Source organism: Olea europaea, chromosome 13 (genome assembly GCF_002742605.1).
Source record: "Olea europaea var. sylvestris chromosome 13, O_europaea_v1, whole genome shotgun sequence".
NCBI lineage: Eukaryota > Viridiplantae > Streptophyta > Magnoliopsida > Lamiales > Oleaceae > Olea > Olea europaea.
Window position 1 is genome coordinate 27,100,546 of NC_036249.1, and position 13,109 is coordinate 27,113,654.

At 30.7% G+C, this 13,109-nt stretch overlaps 1 protein-coding gene across 1 annotated transcript; it reads left to right on the forward strand.

Moving 5' to 3' along the window:
* Window positions 1–588: 588 nt before the first annotated feature.
* Window positions 589–3,465, forward strand: LOC111408613. The gene is made up of 3 exons (XM_023038355.1): window positions 589–940; window positions 1,079–1,282; window positions 3,440–3,465. Exons 1-3 carry the CDS (start codon window positions 589–591, stop codon window positions 3,463–3,465), a joined length of 582 nt encoding a protein of 193 aa, XP_022894123.1.
* Window positions 3,466–13,109: the final 9,644 nt, after the last annotated feature.

Below are 13,109 nucleotides of genomic sequence, written 5' to 3' on the forward strand. Positions count from 1 at the left end.
GTTTACATGTACTATATTTGATGTGACGACATTTTGTTTGTGTCTAGTATATATGGGCGACAGTTGCCTAAGTTTGCTTTTTGCAGTTGAAACGTTTTATTTTCATATGCATGCAAAAAGTTTGATTCTTGTAGATTACAAGCAGATGTGCAGACAAACAAACTTTTGAATGTTGTTCACAGTTGGGTCAAACAAGTGCTCCATTAGTTGGTGGACTGGTCACATCAGTCCCATCTTCACATAAATTATTGGTTGCCCTGGCCATAGCTTGAAAGACAAATCGTTCTATAAAAGGCACATAAATATAGTAGAAGTTTACAACATGCAAAAGCCATAGTGTTGGATATCATATTATGATTGTGGTCGTATGGCACATTCGGATTTCACCTGCGAGTTGCACCCGACCTCCAATGCGGAGGATGAATAGGGCGACAAGGCATTCATGGAAGAATTGCAAGTGGACATTATGGAGTGGTTTCGGTACTGTCAAATTAATGAGTTACTATCAGAAACTACTATCGCGAACAAAGCACTTGTGTTTTGCGATATCCGTTCGTGCGAAATGGTCATATGTTCATGTTCGACGCAATGAACTGTAGTCCTCAACAATGCTACGCCGAGTTTCACATGTATCCCGTCATGCTACGAGTGTTCGCACATATGTTGTGTGACGAGTACGGGCTTCGCAGTCATCAGCACATAAATATTTATGAACAGGTTGGTATGCTTCTTTGCATATTAGCGCATGGGAAGGGATACAAACAGGTGCAAACCCTTTTCAACTATTCATTGGAAACCTTTGGACACTACTTCAAGCTTGTGCTTCGAGTGGTCCTCGAATTCTCTCGACGAGTAATTAGACCGGATCCAAACTACAATAATTATGCCGAGCATCACGTTCCGAATCTGAACAAGCATCCCATTTTTCGGGATTGCATTGGTGCGATTGACGGAACCCACGTTAGAGCCGTCCTTCCACGGGAGTAGCGCATGAGTCTTATCAGACGAAAAGGAATTTCGACACAGAATGTGCTAGCACCATGTGATTTCAATTTGTACTTCACATTCGTGCTTGCAGGTACAACGGGGAACTCCCACGATGCTCGAATCTTGGCTCAGGCAATACATAATCCCGAGATTGAGTTTTCGCAACCTGCACCTGGAAAATATTACCTGGTTGACTCGGGATTTGCTCATCGACGTGGGTATATGGCGCCCTATAAAGGTTCAGATATATTGTACCATTTTCAAAAATTCTGTGACGGAGACATTGGTCTCAAACGTAACTTTCAAAATGCCCACGAAAAATTTAATTTCAGGCACTCGTCATGTAGGAACGTCATCGAACGTACATTTGGCGTTTGAAAAAATTGGTGGAAAATACTCGATCGTATGCCAAGTTATGCGTTCGACATGCACACACATGTTGTAATTGCAACCATGGCCATTCATAACTTTCTTCGACGGGGGGGTGTGGTGGACGAAGCATTCCTAAGAACGGAGACAGACCCTGACGCAGCAGAAGTGGAGCTCCCAAGCGCACGTGACGAAACTTCAGCGGAAATGAATGCATCGGAATCACGACGAGATCAGTGGGATATGTTCAGAGATTACCTGGCACAACAATAAACGCGAGTATTTTTTTTTTTTGGTCGAAATTAGACGGGCTCATTAAGCATGATGTTTTTCAACAAGAGAAATGGACGTCGTTTCATGTCAAAATCGGGAAAAAATATTATCATGAATAATGTCACATGTCCCCAGTTGGTTTTCTTGCATTGAAATTCCGTGTAACAAATATTTGGTGGACAAAAAATATTCAGGTTTTAATGGGACCCTCATGTATGCATTATCTCACCAATTTCTTTATCATTGTCGGTCAAAAGTTGTATTCAATATGTCAGTGCACAGTTGGAGTAATGTGGGCAAACTTGTAATTTATGCATGAACCTCTACATTTGGGGAACCAAAATGCCTTCAGGTGGGACCAGCTGATAAGATAGGAGAATTGATTCTCCCATTTCACAATCGGGCCCAGACAAGGGCTAAATCGATCGCTTAAATTTCCTAATTTTTCATGTCACTATCAACATGATTAACTAGACATTAATTCCAATGCAAGCCTTAGTCATATTAAGTCCCTGTTTGATAGGAATTAAAATTTTAATTTTAATTTTAATTTAATTCAAAGTCAATAAGTAATTTTAAACAAATCTTTAATTTATATAATCTACAATTTTTCAATCACATCTTTCATTAACTATTATCACAAAATTTACTAAAAATCTGACCCAACAGAACTTAAGTGAGATCATAAAAACCTTGAACCCATTTTGTTTCAAATAAAGATGACAATAGTAAGGCGAAGATTAAAATATCTTAATTCTTCGCTCAATTTCCCCAATAATTTATTTAATAAATATTTAAGTCTATTTTAGATATAAAAATATAGAAAACAAAATAAGAAATAAGAGTTGAGGTGGAAGCATGTTTTCCATCCCCGCCCCGATTGCCAATTAACCATGGAATTCCTTCCCTAAATGGGGTAGGGCAATGCTTGCCGAGATATTTTGTCATATCATCTATACTTTCAATTGATTTCACGCTTATTGAAATTTAATTTTACTACTTAAATGTATAATATATTAAATATCATATCAAGTTAGAATCATTTTTTGGATGATTTTAACTTTATTACAATTCAATTATTTCAATAATACATTACTTTTTATTTCTAATTATGTAATAAATATTACAATATCGTTGTTATGTATGAATTTTGTGTTATTAATTTTAAATTAATCAACATTCACATTAATTCAGATCCAATGAATCTTGACTTGATGAATCTTGATCTATATGAATTTATAGTTATTATAGATGATTTATTTATATTCACTTATTTAGAAATTTTAACGAGTATTTAAATTCATGTATTAGCAATTAATTTTTATATACCAAATGTAGTATAAAAATATTGCCCATTTAAAGTTATTTACCAATGCAAAAAATTTAAAATATAGAAGTTAAGTTTCAAGAGTACAAATTTCTTCTCTTAAATTTTTATTTTAAATTTTATTTTCTTTAGTTCGTTCAAGTGAGAATCATTTTTTTGATGATTTTAATCCTACTACAATTCAATTATTTTAATAATACCTTACATTTCATTTTTCAATATTTAATAAATACTACAAATTTTTGTGATGTATGAATTTCGTATTATTAATTTTCAATTAATTAACATTCATATTAATTTATATCCAATGAATCTTGACTTAATAAGTCTTGATCTAAAAATTTATTTCTATTCATGTATTTAGAAATTTTAATGGATGTTTAAATTCATGTAGTAGCAACTAATTTTTATGTATAAAATGTCTTCAAATCCCAAGTTGAATTCTTAAAATTTTTAATGTAATTGGCATTTAATTCTTGCTAGGGCTTGATCGCTTCTCTCAAAAGTGATGAATTGACCTATTATTCTTGATAAATTTGATGAAACTATTGTATATGAAAAGGCAAAAAAGGGGTCTTCCCATGGCTGCCCACGTCTTATATTTATATGATGAAATTAAGTTAAATTTCATGTTCAAATTGCCTTTCGAAAGAGTTTTAATCAAATAATGAAAGTTGCCTTTGTGTATGCATGATTTTTCTCTACACAACATTCAGTATTTTGGTCATAACTTTCTCTTTCGATATCTGATTGAGGTAATTTAAAGTGTGTTGGAAAGCTAATTCAAAGAGCTAAAATTCTTGTAGGAATACAATTTTTTTCAATTCGAATGTTTGCTATCCGAAAAATGGGTCTCAAGTTGACCAAAAATCTGGAAGATATCTTATGTGATTAGAAGTTGATTTATGGTAATATTTTGATAATATTCTATTCCTTTATGATTCAATCTACATTCAATTGAATCCTATCAATCTTCAAAGTATCTTTTGTAGTCCAAACAGCCATTAGACATTTACACTTTGGTCTCCATACTTTGAATTTTCTTCATTTTTGCTCATTTTTTGTTCATTTCTTCCAATTCCACCAATTTGCATTTAGTTCAACCTAACAAACACATAATTAAGCTAACTCATTCAAATCACTAACCAATATTCCAATTTACTAACTTGGAAAAGTGTACAAAATACACTCATTAAACATCCCAAACTAGAACATTTATCTGTCCTCAAACAAAATTTATAACCTAACTCAAAAAATTTAAAAAAATATTGGCTAGATAATTTGCTTTTGGTCTCAAGATTGGAATATATGTATAAAGACTATGAATTGCTAGAAAATCACAATTCTAAAATTAATTTCTACTTTTCCAATGCAAAATCAACGTGTGTGTGTGTGTGTGTGTGTGTGAAAATCCACATCAAGCATCATAAATTCTAACCCCTTGTAAAAGGTCAAATTCTCTAAAATAAGTGTTTGGAGCTTAATCAAGACAAGTAACAATCTTTTTTTATAGATTTTTTTTCCTTTTTTCACATTTTATGTGCGGATTTCTCTCCATTAAATTTTCTAAATGACCCCTGTAGGGAGCTTTGAGCCGATGACTTTAGGGCGCTAGGTTTTAAATACTCTTGTAAGTTTAATCGCTCGAGTCATAAAGACTACAAAGAGACATATTTTTTCTTTTCTTTTCTTTCTTTTATTTTTTATTTTTTATGCAATGATTAGTGCAACACCCCTTATTGAACACTCATTCTCAAAAAATCGACCCATAACTTAAGATTCACCTAATTTTTATCTTATTGGCTTTAGACAATCCACACAAAATTTAGCACATATAGAATTCACATTTGTCTCAATGTCTCACTACAATAGTTCAATCCCTCTCAAACCATTCAAAATTTGGTTCAAGGATATATAATTTAGTGGTTGTTTGAATTTTGCATCTAAGGTCCACTATCTTAGTTTTCCAACTTTTTCAAATTTTGAATCAAATTATTTTTTTCATGATGTAAAACATAAATTTTGTGCTAAAAAATATCAAGTTTTACATAAATAAGCATAAATCAACATTAACATGTAAATTTTTCACAATTTATAGCCTAACACATGGTTCCAAATAGATGCATCATGGTAGACAAAATTATCTAATCCACACAAGTACACAAAAGCAAAAAACAAAAATAAATAAAGTCAAGAATAATATATTTTTTATTTTTTTCTGGCATTCAAATGAGCACACAAAACAATAAAAATTCAATGTTTTTTCACCACTAATTTTATAACAGATATTGCCCTCAATGTTTACCCAAAAAAAAAAATGCAATATATGAAATTAAGGGCAAAGAAGGGAATTAAGTACTCTCCTGGTATAAATATGCAGGTCGTAGAAGGATTGGCATGAAAGTTATGGTTTATTTGCTATGTCTTTTCCTTTGTCCAGTATGTTCAAATGTCACGTTTCTTCAAAATAAATAGAAAATCAATCATAACATGGAATACTTTATAATAAACTCAAACGCATTCTGAAGAGAAATATGGGAATGAAGATACCTTATTCTACTAAAAATAATAATAATTACTATTCTTATATCTAAAAAGCAAAATAAATGAAAGAGAAGAAAATTGGGTTGCCTCTCAATAAGTGCTTATTTATAGTCATTAGCTTGACTTTGATGTTACGCGTTATGAAATTCTAAACAAAGCTTTTGATAACTTGCTTAGTTTGCTTCTTTTGACTTTGATCGACTTTCGTTGATTCTCCAAATCTTGACATTGCCTCCTTTAATGCGATATGACTTGCCTATTCCATTCAACTCAAAATCAACTATGTAGACTTCTTCATCCTTAAGTTTAATCACAAATTTAATTGTTGGACAATCGATGACGTCGAAAGAATGTGTGTTAATTTCATTATCATTAATTGCCACTTCTTCAATTGGTTTCTTTGTAATTAGTTTGTGATCTTCTTTATACCTTTTTTCAATAATTGATATCCCATCGAGTTGAATGATTAGTTCACAATCTAAATTCATCGGCAATGGTAATTCTTTCATTTCAAAATTTTCAAATGGATTATATACCCCACCTTCTAAATACATCCCAAAATATGAAATTTTCTGTACCTACTTTGCTTTCATTCAACATAGCAAGTTCATTATAATATTTTGCAAGTACTCCCTCGCTCAACAGGGGAGGATCAACTCCCTTAAGAATGATGTCTCCGTCTGGATGCATAGACACATAGTCACCCTTAGGCATGTAGCATTCATTAGATTTGTCAATTGCTAGCTTTTGACATCTTAAATATTGTTTAAATATCAAAAGCTTGGACATAAAGGGATTAATGCATGCATGGGCGGAGTCAAAAAATGATGTTAGAATGGGCTGAAATTTAAAAATTGTTGAATGAACTTATGCCACAAGAAATCAAGTTTCAGGGGCTATTTTCGTGACATTCACGATAAAAGTATACGATACTGAATGAAATAAAAAAAAAGTTTAAACGTCTCACATTAAGATATTCCACTAATTATTGTATTTTTTTTTACCATATTTACCTTAAAAAATTTTAATCTAACCGAATCATGATAGAACTAAGCAAAAATACATATCCACCAATGAAAAAATTATTTAATGAGTACTCTTCTAATAACTTTGATAACCAATCTTTCCAAACAACTGAAAGTTTTAATAAATATTCTTTTTATTATCAATATTAAAGTTATAGTAAGTTATTTATTTTGATTATAATATCTACTTTATGGTCAAAATAAATATTTTTTTTATAACTATGAATTAGTAATAAATGAAAACATACGTAATTTAGAAAAATATGTTGTGTCTCTAACTATTAAAACAAGTAATTTATTTTTAGATCTAAGTCAAACATCCATTAAATTGAATATCTAATTTTACAATAAAATATTCACATTTCATGAATATCTTGAAAAGAGTAATTAATAATTGTAGTGTCTTTAATATAACTTGAATAATTGAGTATTGGACTTAGGTTGGGATTTAAATTAGAGTTGGGCTAGTGTTAATACCCGGGCCAAAATTCTAAAATTGTCCTAGAAATTTATATGGGTTAGGGGACATTGCTGGGCTATAGCCCAGCATAGCCCCCCACTACCTCCGCCAGTGAATGCATGTATACAAGCATTGCCTAGTATAATGCTTTCCATTATAAAGCTCACAAATTATGTCCTCTACAAGCATATCCTCATAATCCATCCTGAGACTATTTATTGCAAAAAATTCTACTCCCTTGGCATCATCATAATCCTGCATATATCGTTGAATAGTATGTGAAACCATATCAATACCAAGAGAGATCAGGTGGGTAGCCAAAATTATCAAAAAATAAAATCAAATAACTCAAATTTAAAACTTTGTTCCCTGGCAACAGCACCAAAAACTTGTTCATGTAAAACCAGTAAGCATACAGATTGTTAACAAACAATATGTGATGAATTATTCGTCCCTCAAGGAACAAAATTTAATAGAGTGTACTATTCCTTAATTAGATTCAAAGTAAACAAACAAAGAATATTTGTGGTTTTGAATCAATCCAAATTAATTTACTAAAACTTGTAAAATGCGAGTTTCGATTATATGTGGGATGAGAGTATTGGATTATGAATCCGCCTACTATTATTTATTATAATCCTCAACTATGTAACTAGTTTAGTTCTTGCATTCTTGACCATTGATAATTCTATTATAATTAATTTTCTTTTTCAAGACAAACTAAATCTATACTAGTCACGACCAAATCTATTCCTAGTCCGAATTCGAATAAATAGAATGCATTCAATTTCAGAATCATCTAGAAGATTGCACACGGGATAAATATTATTTCTAAAATTTATTACACTTGTGTTAATCAAGCAGTGTTTTAAATTTATTGTGAGCCTTCCAACACTACAACAAGTAACTATATATTCAATTGGTAATCAAGCAATCAAATAATAAAATAAACATGCAAGATTAATCAAGAATTGTAAAAATTTGACATGACCTATCCCGAATCATCCTAGTGGACCCAAAACGTGATGTGTGCCGATGATAGATGATGACTAGATATCAAATATATCACCAAAGCTGATTATAAGTTACTTCAAAAAATGCATCAAAATCAAATGTTTATGTAAAACATAATACGATGGGTCCAAATTATTTACTTCGTGCTTCATCAATATGAGTTATAACATTCAACATGTCGTGTGACTCTCATTCCAAAATCATTAGGCTCTTCCAGCCAAAAAGAATCAATTGCTACCTGTAAGAAAAATTACGGGAAAATATATGGGTTGATAGCTCAGTGAGTGAAGAATTTCAAAAATAATTATATTTTTTTAATTTTACATTTTTATTGAAAATCGAGTTCACAACATTAAATAACTTGCAAGATAACATTATATAATTATAGCCAAAACGTAAGACATTCACATAATGTGGTAAAATATCATCTCAAGTCATGATATAAACATAAGTTGGTAATCATGCTATAATCTCATCACATTAAATGTACTGGAAAATCCACAAAAAAAGTATCATCTGACTAAAATTTTTAATCCGCCCCTTGGGCTAAGAACTTTCGCCATGGGCGTTTGACCCCCTCCGTGAACGAAAGTTGGTCTCGAGACCTCTAGTAATCAATTCTAGAACACGGCCAATGAGCCTCTGTGAACTATATGTACACAATCAAGACCAATGTCACGTCAAGACCACTCCGTGTAAAATAAAACAGGGTCAAGGCTCCTCTGTGAATTAGAAGAAGTATATAATCATAGGTACTTTTCTGGTCGATCTCAATATTATATGTTTCACATACCAAACAAAACTCAATATCACATGTCTTACATACCTAGTCACAAATGTACCATAAATAATATTTGGATTTCCACATGTATCATAATAAAAGAGATTTTCATAATAATCATATAATCGAACACATAATTGCACATACTTTGATAGTATACTTAATTTATAAATACTTTTAAAATATTTATATTTTTCCACTCATAGAATTTTGTGCGCCAAAATCAACTCGGTTGGTAAGTTATCTCGATATCCGTACCGCCGACTGAAAATATGATATAATTTTTAAATCAATAATTAACTATTTTAAGTAATTTCAATAATTAAATATGCGATACTCAAACTTAATCTTTTCACGTTTAAGCGATTTCTAAAATTCCTTTATTATTTAAGCTAATGTTTTCTTTCATTTAACTTAATTATATAGCTCATTCTACTTAATTCAATAGTTCCATTTTAATAAAATTGGATTTAAACTAACAATTTAAAAACTATAAAATTAAACATATTTACGCAATAAGTAATTTTTTACTTACCTTTAAATTGCAGAATTTAAGCTTACTAGTAGAAAGCACTTATTTTCTAACAACATGGGCGAACTTTCCTTCTTCTTTTTATCCTTCATTTCCTTTCCTTTTTTTCTTTCTTTTCCTTCTATTTTTCTCTTTCTCATTTCCTCTCTGTTTGTATACATGTTATGTGATGGATTGTATATAAGTGGATTGATATGAAAATGAAATGGATTTGGATTAATATAATCAACCACGGCCTGACTTTGTCCACTTTTGTTTGGTTTCAATAATTTTGTTTTTTTTAAAGCTTGATATATTTGACTTCAATTTTAGATTTTGACTTTTCTTTCTTTCTTTCTTTCTTTTAATAATTGAGGCGTTACAAGACTAACCCCCTTAAAAGAATTTCGTCCGCGAAATTATATTAGTTAAGATTCGCACATGTAATAAATATAGAGAACACATTTGATCCTCACTTGCCATAATGCCTCATCTATTGAATGATTACTCCAATAAACTTTTATTCCCAAAATTTAATCTTTCCTATCATACCTTTAATAACTTCCTAAAAGCCAATATATGATATTATCATCTTTTCCTTTTCTCAACCCTTAGGAAAACTCAATTATTTTTCAATTTGAAGTTCAAGATACTACTTTTCATGTTTTCCAAATATTCACTTATGTCATAATTTAAACTATTCTTAATCAAATTCTTTTCCTATAAAAATGGTTAGGATCGAATAAGTTTCTTTTGGCAATTTCCTCATAATAATTGTCCTTGAAATATTCAATATCTTATGTAACCGCAATTTTCTAAATTTCTAGTTATCCCCAACAAAACAATTGAGATAGCTCAATATGATGTTCTTTTCCTTTAATTTTATATCATCCAATGATAATATATACACAACTTCAATTTTCACCATTTCGAATAAAAATATACCTTAAACTCCGATGATAGTAAGTATCGATGCTTCTCACAATGCGGTAACACCACATTTCCTAAATTCAACCTCAATTAAACAACTATAAATCATATTTTAACCATGCATCTTTAACAATCTATAATATCATCCATAATTTATAAGTTTACTTCAGAATACTTTTTAAACCTTAACATAATTCATTATCATAAATCAAACCTTAATCAGCTTTAGATACATGAGTAAATATTTCCTCAGAATTTAATCTGATTACAAAACTTTTTACATTTCTAAACCCACACAATTTTATTTTGGTGCTCTTTCTTTGTATAAAGATACAATAATAACATTTAACCCATGATAATTCTATACTCTTATTCCATAAAGACGCTATTGACCTATTACCAATGCATAAGCCTTTTGGTATATCGCACGAAGACCTTTAATTAAGATTATAATACAATGATACTGTCCGACAATTGAATAAAATTTATATTCAATGATCACCCTAAACTTCAAACTATTCGACATATCATCCATATTTTCCATAGCAAATAGATCTCAATAAAAATAGAATACTTTATGTGTGAAATCCAAAATTACAATCGAAAATCACCCAAAAATCACATCACTAAAATTTCATTAAATTCATCTTAACTTCAAAATTTAGCTTAAAGCTTCCAAATTGTATATAATACAACATAATAATCCAACAAATGGCCTTGGCAAAACTAATTAACTTAATAACCTAAATATTTCATCACATTATTTTGCAATAGAACAACCATAGCATTCATGTACATGCTATTCACCGTATCATGCAACATTGTCATTTATCGTCATATAGTTTAACCTCAAACATTTAAGTATACCAATTTCCCTTAAGATCACAAAAATAATAACCTTCCACACATCAATGTACCACCAAGATTGCACAATTTAATTTTCCAATCTCAATAGATTCCAACTCCACCGTTCTCTACTTCTTTTTATTTTTCAATTCACATAAACATATGTGAATGCACATATTCATTTAATTCTATTTCTTAAGCAACAAATAACCAAATAATAAGTGATCATTATGAAATCTATCCCTATTTGTCTTATATCCCTTATAATCAAACAACTCATAAGTAATTAAAATAGTTGAAATCACTTAAATGTTAATTCCATCAACGCTTAAGATATACAATAACGCATTGTTATCTATCAATCAACACATCATCATTTTTGCTTCCACAAGTTCTTATCATATAGAATAAGTATACACCATCATGATTCTCTATCATCATCCCATACAAGTGCCCACAGATCACCATAAAATTTTGATAACGCTATCAATCATTTAGCTTCCCAAAATAATTAAAATTCCTCTCCTGATTATCACCAATTACACATGCTAGAACTAGAGATTTCCCAAGTTTATATTAAAAACCACAAAATTCTACACAAAGATTGGTACTTAAATGGTTGTACCCTCTATCACTTTGAATGTCTATAAGTAAATAACTAGCAATACCATCAAAACTTTCACCTTCAAATTAACAATTTGTTCAACTCTTTAAAAGTTACATACACCATCATTCTAACCCAACAACTAATAACACTTTCAACCATCAGATCATGTAACTGATGTACTTACATACTGCTCATTTCTGAATCCATTAAAAGTATTCTTCCACCATTTTAGGCTCCAAACACTACAGAAGCAAAAGCTTGAGAGCCTGTGATATCTGTCACCACGGCATGTAACCATACACACTGATTATGCATGATATGTCAAAGCATGAACTATATAAACTTTCACAACTTTATAAACCATGCTCTAATGCCACTTTGATACGACCTGTCCCGAATCATCCTAGTGGACCCGAAACGTGATGTGCGCGATGATAGATGTTGACTAGATGTCAAATCTATCACCAAGACTGACTATGAGTTACTTCAAAAAATGCATTAAAATCAAATGCTTATGTAAACATAATGCGATGGGCCCAATTATTTAGTTCGTGCTTCATTAATATAAGTTATAACATTCAACGTGTCGTGTGATTCACATTTCGAAATCATTAGGCTCTTTTAGTTAAAAAGAATCAATTGCTACTTGTAGGAAAAATTATGAGAAAATATATGAATTGATAGTTCAGTGAGTGGAAAATTTCAAAAATATTTATACTTTTTCGATTTTACATTTTTATCGAAAATCGAGTTCATTTCATTGAATAACTCGTAAGATAACATCATATAATTATAGCCAAAACGTGAGATATTTACATAACGTGGTAAAATGTCATCTCATGTCATGATATAAACATAAGCTGGTAATCATGCTATAATCTCATCACATCAAATGTACTGAAAAATTCACCAAAAATGCACCCTCCGACTAAAATCTGTAATCTGCTCCTCGGGCTAAAAACTTTCGCTACGGGCTTTTAGCTTCCTCCGTGAATGAAAGTCAGTCTCAAGATTTCTGGTAATCAATTTTAGAATACAATCAAGGCCCTCTATGAACTATATGTACACGATCAAGACCAATGTCAGGTCAAGACCCCTCTGTGTAGAATAGAACATGGCCAAGACCCCTCTATGAACTAGAAGAAGTATATAATCATATGTACTTTTCTGGCCGATCTCAATATTACATGTTTCACATACCAAACAAATTTTAATATCGTATGTCTTACACACCAAGTCATAAATGTGCATAAATAATCTTTGATTTTTCACATGTATCATAATAAAAGAGATTCTCATAATAATCATATAATAAAACACATAATTGCACATACTTTGATAGTGTACTTAATTTATAAATACTTTAGAAATATTTATATTTTTCCACTCACAGATGCAAAATTAATTAAGAAACGCAAGAAATACTAACTACTAA